At 29.9% G+C, this 18,019-nt stretch overlaps 1 protein-coding gene across 3 annotated transcripts in view; it reads left to right on the top strand.

The window, feature by feature from the left end:
* Positions 1-11,873: 11,873 nt before the first annotated feature.
* The window catches only part of LOC119834008 (5'-3' exonuclease PLD3-like), a 16,553-nt gene continuing 10,407 nt past the window's right edge, over positions 11,874-18,019 (top strand). Inside the window, exons 1-7 of one of the 3 annotated variants that reach the window (XM_038358279.1) lie at positions 11,874-12,051; positions 12,676-12,788; positions 12,926-13,087; positions 13,258-13,435; positions 13,650-13,784; positions 14,979-15,101; positions 16,042-16,110. In XM_038358279.1, coding sequence (XP_038214207.1) covers positions 11,959-12,051; positions 12,676-12,788; positions 12,926-13,087; positions 13,258-13,435; positions 13,650-13,784; positions 14,979-15,101; positions 16,042-16,110 — 873 coding nt within the window. In that variant the 5' untranslated portion in view covers positions 11,874-11,958. Of the gene's footprint in view, positions 12,052-12,407; positions 12,599-12,675; positions 12,789-12,925; positions 13,088-13,257; positions 13,436-13,649; positions 13,785-14,978; positions 15,102-16,041; positions 16,111-18,019 lie in introns of those variants that run through there. The other 2 variants (XM_038358280.1, XM_038358281.1) reach the window with 2 other exon arrangements.

Genomic DNA, 18,019 nt, shown 5'->3' with positions numbered 1-18,019 from the left:
CCCCTTACTCTCAACCGCCTCCGCCCATCTGTGAGTAAGGTAGACTAAAAGATCACCAGTTGAACGGCCGCTACGGAACGCTACGGTTTTTTTATAATATTGAAAGCGTTCGTGATCGTGAGTAGTTTAAAATTGTAGACAACATATTTAAAGTCTTGATATAGCTAAAGGTTTCATTATAATAATAACTATCTGGGCAAATGGAATATATACAAAACTTTTATTTTGAATGTTAAGACTGATGTGAAAATAATACTAAAACGATTAGTTTTAGATAATTAAGTTATAACTATATATAATTTAATATCATTAAAATTGTCACTCGATTGATTTTAGACCTGATGTGATGGCTTTATTTCACAAATATTTAAAATGATTGTAAGAAGACTTAATATTTCAATTAGGTCGTGCCTTAGATGTAAGTTAGTTAGTAACTTGGCCATCGGTAAGCCTAGCCGTCACCCATAAAGCAGTTATTTAATGTCGTGGCCTAGTTTTACAATCGTATCACGTATCTACGCGGCCACTACGGTTTTCGTAGCATCGTAGACATTACCTACGTTTACACGAAGCACGGTTAACTTCAGTAGTTCAGTACATTACAAAAACTGATAGGTAAGAATTATATTACTAAAATGTAGACAAAACACTTATTAATATGCTGTGCTTCGTTTGGGGTGTCACATATGTCAATTTTTTCTCGTATTTAATCGAAATTGCAATGTATTAATTATCTTTTCAGATGTATTTATCTAATAGTTTATTATTTATTGTTTTCTCATGATGCTTATCCAATACAGCGAGCGATCTATTGTTAAGCCTTTAGGAATGCTATCGGTTCGTCCTTAAATTCTAAATATAATATACTGGTGTGGCACATTGAATCAGACACAATCTTTGTCCTCACAGTCCTTTAAGAAGTCCATTGTTGGACATAGGCCTTCCCCAAAGATTTCAAAAACGACCAGCGGCCTGAGCCACGTTGAATCGAAAAGAGAAATAGTTTTAATTAATTGTATATTATGGTTAAAGAAGGTGCCGCAGAATTTATTTATATAAAAAGAGTCTGCATAACATTTGCGCCATAGTATATGAACAACCTTCATAAAATGCTAATGTTTTACCATTGCGCTAAAATTCAGTAGGTGAATTAATCACCAGTAATTAAGAAGTATTATGTAATAAGTTTTGTCCATCCAAATGCCAACCAAATATTGTTTTTGCTTTTGATTGTGATAATTTATAGAAAGAAAGAAAGAAAGAAAGAAAGATCAATTTATATAAAAATAGAAAAATAAAGGAAAAGAAAAATAATATACAGTTTTAATGAAATTAATGCATTATACGTACTACGTAAACTTTATAAAGAATAGTTGCTTATATAAAAATAGCAAAAAAAAGGAAAAGAAAAATAATATACAGTTTTAATGAAATTAATGCATTATACGTACTACGTAAACTTTATAAAGAATAGTTGCTTTTTATAAAATTTATTAAATAAAAATTAAAAATAAATAAAGTACCTCCACTTGTCTAATAATTCAACTATAGATACGCTTAGAATACAAATAATAGTTTAGTGAACGTAAGTTTATAGCGAATAATTTTTTTAATATCACCATGACCACTTTAATTCTTCCTTTTTTATTAAATGCCTCTCTGTTTATTTGTGTGTGTTCTCCAAATATTCAACAGTTATTAAATATATTGTTATGTGGTTTAAATTGTTATACAATTTTCAAAGTAAGTTCCAAAAGACATATAATAACAATTATGCCTCTTATAATAATGCGTGTTTTTTTGAGTATACCTATTAGTTGTGTATGTTAGGTAAATATAAATAACAGTCTCATTTATAAAGCATTTGAATTATACACATATTAATATTAAATTATGAGATATTTTCATTTATTTGTTATTTTTCTGTGACCTCTTTTTTCTTGTATTTAGAAAGAAATATAAGCTTATGTTTCAATTTGTGCATCAGTTAGTTGTGTTTTAGGCTTTGAATTTAGTTTTAAACTGATTAAATTCTTCTGTCGTTAAGAGTCTCAAAAATGATACTTAACTTTCTTCGTCTAATTGCTAGCATTAAGCGGTTTATAATTCTCATAATAGAAGCCTTGGTAACAGTATCGACAACCGATCCCGCTATATGTTTAGTATTTCTTTAGTTAAATTTTTTAATTTTGTTCAATGTAATTGTTAGTTATGCGTGTGTGTTGTAAATGAGTTTACAAGTTTGTAACCTTTAGACTATCTAAAGATTCTAAAAGTTTTTAAAATAATTTGAATCCTCAGAATAAACTAGCGACCCGTCTCGGCTTTGCACGGATGCATTTCTGTACATTGCACGTCTTATACATATAAACCTGTAGGTTTTATCTGAATTTGTGTGTGTTTCATTGTCGTTAAATGCAATTTCAATCAGCTCGTAATTAGTTTTACATTTGAATTTAGATTTTTATAAGTAGTTACTTCTCCTTATGTACTGTATACAGCAAAATCTATGTGTAAAATGTCATTGCCTCCTAAATTCAATCCATATCGCCGCCCACGTGTTTATTTGTCGAGTTGATTAAATCGAGTGGTATTCCCCGGCAAACACCACAAAGAATCAAATGATAGAACTATAAACATTGTTTATTTGTTGTCTTTGTATCGGATTGGTTTGGCAATATGCCAATTTTCTTTTTAACATAAATTTCACATATTTTGCTAATTATTACATAAAACACTATTTTTTTTTAATTTAGGTTCCCGCGGTCCGGACTCAAGTAGCGCATCGGAACGTGGACGGCCCACCGGTGTTCCGATGCGATGCTTTAACTAAAACCTCAGTTTTAGTTAAAATTTAGATACTGACAACTAACAAGAATAAATTATTAAATAATGATTAACATATCATTGATAACAAACAAGGGTACTTTAATGTTTTACAATATCAAGGGAGTAGAAGAGAAAATTAAACCATAGAAAGTCATTTCTTATTAGCTACTATTTTAACAAACTCATATTATTATTTAAATTCTTAACTGAGATTCTCATACGAGATTGAATAGGTAATCACTAAACTTGACAAAGATCAATAAAACTCCACATCTACAAACACAATATCACCATGTTATCTCTTTATTTGTCTCAATTTGTTTGGATTGCCTTCGTAATGAAAGGCACTTTTGGCGTAAGTCAAGAAAACTAATTTATTTTATGTATTATAGTGTTTACTTTAGTTATATAATTTTTATTTATTTTTATTTGATCTATCTATAATATATCTCTGTATAATCTGTCTTGATCTCTCTATTTTAAACATAGATAACAAATATTTTATCATAAATAGAATTAAATTCTTTTGTTCCAATCATATGTGGGTAATGGATTTAGTTTACTCTAACTGAAGTATTTTGATACTATCTAGCCTTATTTTTAACATTTGAACATAAACGCTTATTTCATCATTATGAACACTATTACGTTCATAAACCATTACCGCCCTTTGAAGGACAATTGTCTTCATATCATGCCAGAATTTTGTTATGATCATATCATATTACAATATAGTATCGTATTATCTGTGTTTATAATATGAATGTACCTACCGAAGAGCGAAAATTTTGAATATATCATGTAATGTATGTGAGTTTAATAAAATCAGGGTTATTATTTAGAAATTATTTTAAAATGCAAGATACATTATATCAACATCGTTAATTATAGTGTGTTGTGTTGATAGATTAATCGGATTAAAATCTGGGGTGGTTGGAAATTAATTATATAATACATTCAATTTTACAGAAATATCGAATTGAAACAAGCCATTTGTAAAATATTCAGATATTATGATAAATGCCTAATGTTTATTTATTATACTAATGTCATAATCACACACGTTACTGAAACAAAATTTTGTATTGGCTTTCTAAACGGGACAAATCAAGACTTTTACAAAATAATGCGTGAGAATAAATTCATGTTGTATGTTTGTGTAGTTAAATGAATTATATTCATTTTAAATTTTTAGTCTAAACTCTCTGCTGTCTCTGAACTGAAATAATTTATAATTTCATGTCCATTTATATCCCACTTCAATACATATTTATCGATTATTAAAGACATTGTTTTTTTTTAAAGTATCAATAAGTAAATATAGTTTTTTCGTTTAATATTTGATAACGAGAGTCGCAGTTGAGATTGATATAAATTTGTGTTAAATCGATATGATAATAGAACGGACTAAATGTACCGAGGTGATCGTTAAATTTTCTTGTGTCCGATGTCCCTGACCAACGACCGTGTTCAATAAAGCTTTACGATTCCTAATAACTCGTGTTATAGCAGCCTTCGAACTCTTATCAAATACTACAAACCTAATATATAGATCTGTATGGACATTCGGCACTTAGAAGTTTGCATCATATTGAATTACAAAAATACAAAATGCGTTTCGTTCACGAATAAAATTTGAAACTATTTGTTTTCGCAGACGCTATATTTTATCAAGTATCTTCGATATAAAAAAAATGTATAATTGTTTACGTTTCCAGAAAACTACCTACAGGTACATAATAGAAATATAAAAAAATTGTATTAATTTATCCTACAAACATGATTCTTGTATAAAATGGCAGTAATTACATGCTGAATCGATTTACCATTATATTGTCTATCATTTGTTTATCATTTTTATTATCAATGTTTTTTCATCGAGTTTCAACACGATCGTAAATTTTGTTTACCTTCAGCATAACGTTACTTGGTTACCTGTGGATACCTACGTAAATTCTCCAAGTGTACCTACTTTGTTTGAAGGAAAGTTTCACGAAAAAAAACCTGACTAATTTGTGTAGTTATTCTTAAGAATTATAAAATTATGATTTATACAATACTACATTGCTTTTTGCAAACCGGTATAATTATAAAGATAGGTAGTAGATAGCAATAATAATGTTCCTAGGTTTCATTATTTTTTCCTCTAGTGATGATTATTATCACTTATATTGTGGTGAAACAGATATTTGACGGTCAGCACACTATTAAACACAGATTCGATGAGTGCAAAGTAAAGAATAACATTTATAATTGATTTATTTATGTGGAGAGGTCATTAAAAATACTCATAAGAAACAAGTCAGAAAGCAGTGCAAGATACTGAGCAGTGAACATATATTGGATATTTGAAAATGCCTAAGATATACCTAAGGCGATTTTACAGAATCTGGAATATGACCTTAACTACCTCCCATTAGAACTTGCACTTTGCAAGGCAATATAGGTCATGCATTGCGATAACTTCAGCAGCATTCGAGGGCAATCTAATCCAAGTAACTATAGTTGGTGACAGTGGGAGTGGTTTACTAAGAAAGTTCAATATATTTATATGTGCGTTTCGATTTTCTGTTTCAAGAATAATACTAATCTATTGTGACGTGTAAATATTATAAAGTCATATATATGTATTAAATGAAAAAAAAAATCCTTGTAATTTTTCACAAAATTATTGGAATTCTAAAACCAAACAGATTCATAACAACATTTTCCCATATTCGTTTTAGTAAAGGGACTTTGGTATTATCTGTAGTATAGGTATAATGGTTTCAATATTCTTGTTATATATTTAATAATTCAAATTAATAAATTGCAGGCTAACCTCCCAACACTTACTTTTAATTTTTAGCTTTATAGTATTGAAATGTTTTATAAATGACAAATTTAAAAAAAAATTAAAATTCTCAACCCCACACAAATATTTTTATTTTTTTTTCGAACCTTTTTTTTTTATGTTATGTTATGTTACCATCGGCAATGGAGCTGGTGGGACGCCTGATGGTAAGCGCTACCACCGCCCATGAACATTTGGAGAGGCATAAGTTCCATTGCAGACCTTACGCCTCTACAAATGGATTGCCGACTTTTTTTGGGAAGGGATTAAGAAAGGATTGGCGATAGGAATAAAGGAAAGGATTGGGAAGGGTAAGGAAAAGGATATGGGCCTCCGGCTCCCCCACTCACCGAACCTTACATCTCTTTCAAAGAAAAATTCAATAATATCAATATCAAGCCAAGAAAAGTTGTATTGGCTTTATACAATAAAAAACACTACATATTGCACATGATTTACTGCTTCATACGACACACATACTTTATCGATACAGATAGTATTTACAATAAAAACAAAGAAGTGTATAGAAGAATGGCAACCCTACTTGCTCATAGAAGACTCGTGTCCCGATGGTTACACCACACGCGATGTCACTTGCTAAGCCGCGGCATTATGTCAACAAAGCGATTGAATCATAGATTGAAATGTTAACCTTAAAACGTCGTACTTATCATGAACGTCTTTTGCAAGCTAGATATACTCATGGATAAAATCAGCGAAACGATACAAAAATTATATAATACTAGCTTTCCGCCCACGGCTTCGCCCGCGTGAAATACGGTTATATCGCTTTCATCTCCCTATTTCAACTCCTTCTACTCTTTTTTTCTCGATAAAAAGCATCCTATGTCCTTTCCCAAGTTCAGTTCTACCTTCATACCAAATTACATCAAAATTGGTTCAGTGGTTTAGGCGTGAAAGCGTAACAGACAGACAGACAGACAGAGTTACTTTCGCATTTATAATATTAGTAGGGATTAGGCACTTTGTTATTTGTCAAATGTTAAAATTAATAGTGCTTAATTACATTTTTATACTTACAAATAAAAACATTGTTTTTACTTCCGATCTATCTATTTCTTTATCGTTAAGTACCATGATTTTATATAGTAATGATTGTTACTGAAAATCACTAATAGTTGTGTTTATTTAGGATTTATCTGTAATAATAATAATGAATGCGATTAAAGAGATACTAGATATATTATACATTAGGCTACTTTTCAATTTTTGTTAAAATTGATGGTATAATCTAAGTACAATATAAGTGAAGTCCTGTGTTCCCTTGTGGGGTATGAGGCAGATGATAAACATCTGTTTCACTGGTCGATTTACTTTACGGACATGTAGATGATCAGCCTTCTGTGTCCTGCTAGACCGAGAATTTTGTTTTTTGAGACCCTATTGAATATGACTGAAATTTTAAAAGCTCTACAAAGGAAACTAAAACAATAAGGAATCAACAAAGTAATCTAATTTTTTTTATCAAAATTTATATCTTATTGAAGATGTTTTATAATATACGGATAACAAATATTTAGGTTTTAATATGTTTATTAATGACTGAGTTGTCTCATTAAGTTTAATGATACTGCGATAAATTGCTAACATAAGCGAAATTATTGCGTATCCCATAAAAATTGTTTGATGTTTCTGAAATTTCACGAAATAGCAAAGTATCACGCGATTTTACGATTACCGAGACCTTAAACGACATTATGAGATTGTGATTTAGTTATTTTATCATAATCGTATACTTTTTTTCACCGAAAGTCGTATATTCTGTTTCCATGTTATTTAAAATAAGAAGCTATAATTCACTTCAGCAATTCATCACATGCATATAAAAACACACACATTCTCGCATCGCTAGAACTAACTAAAGAAAAAATAACAATTAAATTAAGTATGCAATACACAAAGCATAAATTATTTATCTTGAAATTTTGAACATTGGAAAAATACTCAATAAAGCGCCTAATTAACACCTCGAAATTTCTCCGCGTATTGTTATTCTTTACAGCTGAATTTTAACATAATTCGATGTATATAGGGGTATAGACATCTGTACATTTTTTTTCATTGCAATATCAAAATATTAATGAAAAGATAAGCTTTGAACGAAGAATGTATTCAAAAGCGTGTTCTGCGCTGGTCGTCAGATATGGTATTTTCGTTGTATTGCGGTACAAGTAGGTATTGACAGCTTCCATGCGTTGCTTGGCGTAACAATGACCACTCTACACAAAAGCTTTTTTACGTGAAATTGAATAAATGAATACATAAAATTATTTAGTTTATTAAAATTAAGTATTTAAATTATTAAATATTAAGTATTTAGTTTATTAAAATAATTGTTTGTGTATAGGTATATATGAATCATATTACTTTGATACTGATATTGATTATAGTGAATAGTAAGTTATTCATGAAAAATAATGTGCTTGGTTAGGAAGTTAGGTGATTTTGGGAAGGGACATAAATAAATCTGTAGGAACGAGAAAAAGTCTTAGTCAACAATTAAAGATTTGTCATCTAATTTACGGGTTTCTTACACATTATATTATTACTATTTTGCATCATGTATTTTACACTAATATTTTACCGAAAATATTTGTAAAGCTTTCAGAGTTCATATGAGGTTTTAAAAACATTTACCTACTCCTTCAAGGGCCAATGAACTTTTGTTTGGACGCTGTAGACTTTGTTTTTATACTTGGGTATTGTTACGTTTTTTAATATTGGGTAAGTGAGCAATGCCACTAAAGATAAATACCTAAACATATGTATTAATTATTGAAAACAAATCTAATGGTGTGATAAGCATGAAAAAAAAAATTAAGTACTTTTATTTATCACGTTTGACAATGTAGTAACAACAAATAAATATATAAACTCGCACTGTTACTAATTTATTGTGTCGATATTCAAATAAGGTAGGTAATCATCAACTTTTCAATTACCGATAAGCTATAAAATAAAAGTTAATTATTAAAGTAACCAGTAAACAGTTCTTTTATCAATCATTGCTCTAGATTCATCAATTTTGACCACATTAATCATGCTGTTATTTACCTAATTTGTTATTAAACGCGTTGTCATGGTAACGTCGCAATAACTTCTGCTTATTCAAATTACAAATGCTATATTCATACCCAAGCACATAAGTACTAGCAACTACTAGGTACACGAGTTTATATAAAGCCTTATCGTGTTGAATTAAGTCATAATATTTTACTGTATCGATGTGAAAATAATTTTTCCATCATGGTATCATTGTATTCGTAATATCAATGTATTGACATTAGACAGACTGTAAAGGCAATTAAATACAGACAGACAATGCGTAACATAACCAGGGGAACACATTATCAAATAAAATGTAATTCAAAATTAAAAAAAAGCATTGGTTTCAAGCTGATTGAAAATCTATTTGAATCATAAATACAAACACCATTAAATTGTAATATAAATTGATGAAGTATTCATTTAATTCACTTACTTGACTCACCGTATAGTTACTAGTATACATATAACTACTAGCAACATACTAATATGATCGTCGGGGTTGTTAAAATATTTAGAGACGGAGAACGTTCGTTACAGCTTTGCATTTCTGAATTATTTATCCCCTTTCAAGAGAACAAAATCAACGAGATGAGCTAGAACCATCTGCATGTATTGCTCCTTTGTTTGTGTTTACTTTCAAACACAAATTATTCGTAAATACGAATACATTAATTTTGTATATGGACACCGCACTAACTGATTTACATACCGAAAGTATTAAACAATAATAAAAATAAAATTTATAATAATTAAAATCCAGTTTAGAATATCTTCGCAGTTCATGGTAAGTGGTCTTTTATTTTCCGTTCGGCAAAATGGATAGGAATTATTTAGATATTTTGCATTGTGTTTCACGTTCGTGCTAGTTTCTCTAATGGATTAAAATGTACGGTAAATATAGGTAGCTAACCTATCTCTATAATATAATAATACACTATATAATACACTTTAGTCTGCTACTTATTATCAGCATACAAAATGCATTAGTTTAACATGCGGGTGTTTATTTAAAATATTAGGCACCTAGAAGGAAGTATGATAATGATAAATAACAAGTTTCATTGTGTGAAAACTTCAAATTATATACGTGGAGTATTATAATTAATATGTTAATTGCAATTTGTGTTTTTTTTAATGTTTGTACTTTGTACCGACTCGGGGCAATATCATATATAACATAGAGTACCTGGTCTTCTATCAACCCAGATTAAAAGAGTTATATACGCCGTGTATTAGTTTTGTGAGAAATTATCTGTAATATAAATTAGAGACTGATAGCCAGTTTTATGTCTTGTCGGTAGTCATCAGTCGCCGATAGCCTCTTACATCTGATAGATATTAAGCACCACATGAAATAATATTCAATTTTTACATCATTTACATAGCATAGACAGAAGTTGTGATACAGGCTATATGTTGCTTTATATTAACCTTTTTACAATAAACGTACTATAATTGTGCCAGTGATGCCGACAAAATTTCACGTAATGAAAATATGTGAAATAAACGTCTTGTCACAGTGTTATTTCGGCGGCTATCGAGTTAACACGGTTTAAGGTTTTATTGCGTGTTTGATTTTATATCGGATATCAAAAGTGATTTATTATTCTGTATTTTACTAATCACTTTCCCGACAAAAGTGTGACAACAGGTCAACACGCAATTTTTCTAACAAGACCAAGTTGAAGGTTAAAGGTAGGGTATGGATAACAATTATTGTATGTCGTTCTGAAATGTATGTAAAAATATTCTTTTATAAATACTTTCACGAAATTTCCTATTACGGGTAAGAACTATTTCTGTGAATGAAAATTTTTATCGATCAATGAGGTATTCTATCGTTAATTCCCGACGCAATAATAGGGGTGCTATAAAACTTTGACCTGCAATCTGCATCATCAAATGGCATCATAGCTCTCGAACGGATGAAGCGATTTCAATTGAGTTTTGTTTTATATTAAAGGAGACTCATGTGCGAGTGTTCTTAGTCAGGTTGGATGAAAATTGGTTGAGCCGTTTGAAGATTGACTAGCATTCTTATGTCACAACTCCCACATTATGGATATGAAATTAGGGAGCTAATACTAATCACTTTGTCAAATTTAAAATTCAAGATGGCCGACGACATAAGTGGGGTAGAAGGTTTTTTTTTTAATTTTAAATTAAATAATGTATTTAAGAAATATCTACTGCAATCATTTGAAACAAGCCGAATCACACTTTATACTTCTAAAGTGTATAAAAAGGGACTCTGGACATATTATATTCCTAGTAATACTGATAGATTGTGTAACTAACTTTTTAGTATAATGAATTTCTCAAAAGTTACGTATTCGTTAAAAGTAGTTTTTCGTTACTCCGATGGCCGCAGACCGCACTGATTGCATTTTTCAAGTAAATTGATAAAAAGAATTAAAATTATCATTGAATTTGTGTTTATGTTAGGATAGACACAAACTAAAGTAGACAGATCTAAATTTTTTTATTCGCCAGAACTAAAAACTACGAAAAACACGAAATAGTTCAGTCAACGCGGCCCGCAGTTAAGACCATTTAGTAAAATCCACTTTTTCCTTATAATTTTTAAAAATTCTTTCATTGTATATTGTAAACCCCGTCTGCCTGTTACGTTTTCAGATTTCACACATTGACTACTGAACTAATTTTCATAAAAAAAATTTAAGTTAGTAGTGTAAATAATGAGAACATAGGTTAAATTTTATCGAATTATGAGATTGATTAAAGGAAAGGTACCTTAGGTATCAAAATTTATCTGTATTCCAACGGCCGAAACCACGTTAGAAAATCGAGTAGGTACCTATAGTATATTACTTCGCAGTCTGATTAACAGTAATGTATCTAATTATTAATAACTTTAAACTTTAAATTTATTTGATACCGAACCCAAAAAATATTAATTATCTAAGAACCTACAGCTAACTTGAAGCAAAAACCCTATTATAAAAATCATGCAACCTGCCCATCAAAAATGATTTGAACAATAAAATTATACCATTAGGTGCCTGGTATAACGATAATGACTATGTTTAAAATTGTTGCCCTGGATAGTTTTACGGTTTGAACTAACCTAGTATTTAAAATGCACATGCACAATGCGGTTGTCGACGTCATTTACTTTGCAGTTATATTTTTGAAGCTATTGCGCCTGCACGAATAATTAAGGAATGTAAGGATACAGTACTATACAAAATTTAGACATTGTGTTCATGATGCTAGTAGAAACAATAACTTATTTGTATCCATCTCCCCGAAGTGTCAAATTTTTCAGTTACGGTGTGTGTCGTAAATTCAATAATATGGTGAGTTATTGATTAATACAAACATGCATGATAATTTGTCATGCTGATTTTACTTAATTTTTAAATTTTAAATTTATGTGAGTCTGTTCAATATTTATTAAAGCGGTAACAAACATTTAGTTACCTGAACAATATATCAAGAATGTTCACATTGTTAGTTGAGATTGCTTTTTTAGCGAACTAATATTGATACATATTTTTACTTTACTCGTAAAAATTGCATGGAAGATCAATTTAAAATTATTTCAAAATAAAAAGCTACAAATAATTACCATTTTATTTTGTTAACTTTTTTATCGACGCTGTATTTAATAGTGTCAAACATAAAATGTAATTGTCAGTTGACAGTAGCAACTTCCAACGTCAAGTCTTCAATGTTTATGTGATTTTGAAACGTAAACAAATATGAATTTTTTTGGTTCATCTACTGAATTCAGATAATGAAATAATGTTCAAGATTTGAAAACTCTTAAGAGATCATACACACATTTATTAACTGTTATTATTACATTTTAAAATGTATTCAAAAATCTTCCAAAAAATTAAAGTACGCGGGCCTTTAATTTTGTCCTTGGATTTCTATAAGGCTTGAGTATAATTGTGTTTGTTTTTTTTTTATTTTAGACTGTACTAGAATCAGGGAGTGTGGGGAACGCGTCGTCATCTGATGAAGAGTTGGAGCAGTGGGAGCAAATATTCATGATGAGAGATGAAAATGGAAATAGTTATCATGACAAGTAAGTTTTACTATTGCACATTTATTTATTTAATATAACTAACTCAACAAAAGCAAACATCTTATCTGAAATTATATCAAAATATTTCAATAAACATGTGTAATGCGTGTTATAATATCCCTTTAAATTGTTCTTAGGAGAAAGAAACGCAGCATATGGTGTAGGCCATCCTGCATTCCTGTATCAATAGTGATACTATTGATTGTGCTTGTGGTTTTGGTGCCCCTGTTAGATCAACCAAATATTGCACATGTGTTGCCAAGTGCGGCAAGAGATTTGCATTGCTCAGATGAGTGTAGGTAAGTATTTGGTTTGATATATCAACATTTTAATTTATTTCGATTGAATAACATGATTATCTTAAGCCAGAAACACAATTCACAATCCGCATTAGGCCTGTTGGCCAAAATTTATTATTTTTTTTTAATTATATAATATTGAAATATTTTTTGTGGAATATTTTTTACAGGTTATCATTAGTAGAAAGTATACCAGAGGGCCACATGTACCCGCCTAACTCTACACATGCAAAGACGAAAAATGTGTGGCTCGACTTGATAGATGAAGCTCAAAACTCTATAGAGATAGCGTCCTTATATTGGACACTTAGGTTTAATGAAGATTATCCATATAATTCCTCTATTGAGGTAACATTCAATATTTTTTATTAATATTTGTAATAAAAACAATTACAATAAAATACAATAATAGCCAATATTCAGAAAAAATAAGTCATACAATTTAATAAGTGTAATTTTGATGTGGAAGGTGTTCTTCATTTTAATATAGCTTTTTTATATTGGTTTTACATTTTATCATATAACTTGTTTAAATATGTAAAAAAGATATATTTTGTTTTAGGGTGAACAAGTATTCCAAGCATTGCTTGCAGCTGGATTGAAAAGGAATGTTAAACTAAAAATTGCTCAAAACTGGCCTTCTAAGACTCATCCTAATGTAGACACTGATTATTTAGTTAAGAAAAAAGCAGCACAAGTAAGTTTATGTTATCTTTATACACATGGAACTTTGTAATTTCACCTGAAGGATTTCATGGATTAGCTCCCGTTTGATTCTTCAAGTTTGTTTGAGAGATTTTATCCTTTTAATTGACCGTAATCATCAATGCAATAAAAGTATGTGTAATTTTAACACAATTTAGTTGGTTCGACTTCTAGGCATGTTAAGTGAATGTTTGGAAATCTTTGAATGTATTCTAATTCTCAAAATAATGGAATTTTTTGTTTGAACAAAATTGCCATCAGTATTAAGAGTAAAGAGTTCTCTTTAGGTGTCACTATAAAAATCCACCAAATAATGTTTATGTGTATGCATTTATAGTCTGTATTAAACGAAAGAAGTTTACAATCAATTTATTTTATGCAATTTATCATAAAAAAAGATTATCATAAATACTATGATAACAGCTCTTTTGTTTATCGAGGTCAAACTTAATTTTTAAACTAATATTTGTGAATGAATATTAACTTTTCGCTTCTAATTGTTTAAGAATTGAAATTAATGTCCATGTTCTTTAGATTTTTAAACTTTTCTAAGTAATAATTCGTAATTACACTAGCTGTAAGGGAACTTTAAAAGCTTTTATTGGCTTCAGCTATATCAAAAGGGTGTAATAAGCCAGTCACTTATCAGGAATGTCGGCGTTAATGATCGTTACAATAAATGACCCATACAATGAATAAGCTATACTGCGAAAAAACAAAATAGCTTTACTTTTAATAGAATAGTACTTACAAGATTATTTCCACACGCGATTCATTATTATACGAGTACAATATACGAAGATTTTATAGGTATTCACAGACGTACGTAAAATGTTCAGTAGTCTATCAGACTTCGAAATATTTCCAAAATACTGATATCTAATTAATACATGGGATGGGATCTATTTAATACATTTGTAATATCTTCTTAATATACAATTTACATAAATAAAATTCACGTTATAAAATATTCGTGTCACAATATTAGTTACCATACGGCTCCTCCGAAACGGCTGGACCGATACTCAAGAAATTTTTCTGTCCTTTTTTTTTGTCCTTTTTTCATACCCCTAAATGATAAGAGTAAGGTACAACAGCATTTGCCGGGTCAGCTAGTATACATATTTATATTTTTATAGTCTGATAGTAACATTTATTAAAACGTCATCTGTTAATTGAAACGCAGGTGAGAAGTTTGAATTTCTCCAAATTGCTGGGCGGTGGCGTACTACACACGAAGTTTTGGATAATAGACAGATCGCATTTCTACATCGGCAGCGCTAACATGGACTGGAGATCGTTAACACAAGTATGTACGCAGAATTATAATATAATTTTACATATTTTTTATAACAGATACATTTTTAAAATATATCAAATATTATATAACCTACTTACAGACAATTTTTTACACGATTAACATATAGAGTTAAAAAAATATATTTCTCACACTCACACGGTCTCACTCATACTATATTTTGAATTATCATAGTCATGAAATTATTCATTCGTGTAATTTGTTGAACAGTTTATTTGACTATAAGATTTTTTTAACCCATTCAAATTTTATTCAACTTCAATTAGCACCACGATAAACTTGTTATTTACTTGCGTGTTTTAAGTAATTGGTTGTGCTAATGACCGAAAAAATAAATGTAGGCCCTAAATAAACTAGGTTCAGGATGCTGATAACTAGTATTAATTATTCATCTAGGTGATAGTCACTGTGAAATCTACATTTGTGAAGAAAATCGTTTTCCGATACGACTCAGTCACAGTAGCCGGCCGTGTGGACTTCAAAACATCATAACCAGTCTAGATATTTCAAACACACAACACCAAAATTGTTTTTATTTGCCCATTCGGGGTCTTGTGTATTTTTCTTCATTGTTGTGAAATTTTTAAATAGGTTTATGTAGATATTTTTATATGATGTTTCATTCAATTATTATTTAAAGTAAATCTGTGTATTTCTATGTGCTTTCTAATGAAAATGAAAGTAACTCTGTCTGTCTCTCCGAAATCAATGATCCCTCGGGAACGGGAACACGTTGGGAAAGCCCCGGGACTGCCTATCTTTACCTTAACTACGCGGGCGAAGCCACGGGGCGTAAGCTGCCTTAAGCTAGTGTTTTATACTGCATTTTTGTCTTTAAAATTATTCTTGTATTTTTAGCTTTGCTATAGAATTAAAAAATGTGTGTAGTGTATTCTTACAGTACATAATTTAATTAGTAACGTTTTCTTAGGTAAAAGAATTGGGCATCGTAGCGTACAACTGCTCCTGTCTTGGGACTGACCTTGGCAAAATATTCGACGTAAGTTGATGATTGATATAAAAATGTGTTTTCATCTAGAGTATAATAATTTTAGTGTTGGTAATATATATCATTTAAATAATTAAACATATTGGCCTTTTTAATACCGATCGTGTTTATAAAATATAATAATATAAAAAAAATTAACAAAAGTCAAAGCTGTTCATCAAAGAAATAGCATTGAATGACTACATATCGTGCATTGATATTTTATTTAGACAGATGTTTAGATATAACTATTATAAGTAACAAAAAGCTTATAAGAGCTGCATATCTATATCTCGTATGATTGTTTTGGAAAAACCAAATTCAAGTTATTTGAAATAATTGTAATTTCCTTGATATCATAAATAATAATACCAGCGTAATATCTATCATAATAACATACTAACTTTTATAAAATTTTGTTGTATCCAATTTTAGATACTCATAAAAATATTACCTACAATTGGTCATTCGGAAGGTAGAACTACGTAAAAACAATGATCAAGAAAACAACCACACTTAAAATTATGGATTCCCATGATAAATGACATCAATAAAATTTTACAATGAATCGTCAAATCCTTGACCTATATAACGTTTGGCGTGAAAACATTCGTTAGCGCGAAATACAACATCGTTAAGTCGACTAGCATGTACACTGTACACAAAAACGGACTAATTGCGCATTGTATGAAACGCTAATGAAACACCAACGCTATACGTTACTACACTCGCTCACAAAGAAGCCTTTGAGAAAAGCGCTCTTAATAAACTGCCACCTGTCTCGTATTCTTTTAAGCAAGACCCTTTCAAAGTATTTATTTTAAGTATTTCGATGTTCCACTTTTACTGTATTTCGTACTACCATCACGGAATCGTTGGGTCCGTAATTACGGTTATCAGTACGTGGATCTCTTAACGGTTAACCAGTAGGTGGGTATACCAACGATACAGTTTAGGATATAGTGTGAATCATTATCATTTTTGAAAATATACATTTAAAACTGCTATTAAATAATTGTTAATTTCGTTAGGTACCACATTAGGGAACATTAAATTGCCAATGAAATTTCTCAATAACTATGTGAAAGTGTTTATTAAAAATGATACTCCACGATATGCAGTTTGAATCTATTATTCCTGTCTCACGAAACGTAGCCGTTTAACATTTAGCAAGTTTGTGTAAGTCGACAGCGAAGTGGCACGAGGTTGCACGGTGCCGTCGCGTTTAATTTTATAATGGATTCACTAACTTTTATTGTTTGCTTTCAGAGTTAAATATGCATATTGAATGATAAAATACAAATATGTTTATTGTGATAATTTTCTGTTTTATTTATGTATCTTAACAGAAATAAAGTAAAATGTATTGTGAAATGTGCTTCAATTTTATATAAGTATATTGGTATTGGTTATAGATCAAATTTAAACACATTGGTTATAAATTATAGTAGCTCTGATCGATCGGGACTATATGAATTCAACGTATTGTGTTATATTAGTTAGAATATATTTACAAACTATAAAAAATACACGCCTATAGATTTTGTATGGATAACAATATGTTGAAAAAATCCTACCAAATTTGAAAAAGGGTTAAGTTGTTATATTCATCTTTCAACCGCGTAGCGGCTTGTAGCATTGTCAAAATTCTACAATTTAGGTTTATGTTTAGGTAAGAATCAACATAATATTACATTATTGTGGATATTTGTCGCTGTGAAATGGTTTTGGATTAATGGAAACAATAAATAACTTAACTTTGTTTAGCTTTTTCGATGTATTGTAAGAGCGAGGAGCGAGCGTAGCTCCTACGTAAGAGTTTTTGTAGATACAATTCGAATATTTATGTGACTCTTCTAATTTTGTTTACGTCCTTAGTGTAGTTTAATGTTCTTTTCCTCTGTCGTCACATTATATATTT

The sequence above is a fragment of the Zerene cesonia genome, chromosome 18 (assembly GCF_012273895.1).
Source record: "Zerene cesonia ecotype Mississippi chromosome 18, Zerene_cesonia_1.1, whole genome shotgun sequence".
Classification (NCBI taxonomy): domain Eukaryota; kingdom Metazoa; phylum Arthropoda; class Insecta; order Lepidoptera; family Pieridae; genus Zerene; species Zerene cesonia.
The sequence above is the reverse complement of the archived record's forward strand: the minus strand, read 5'-3'. Positions and strand labels throughout refer to the sequence as shown.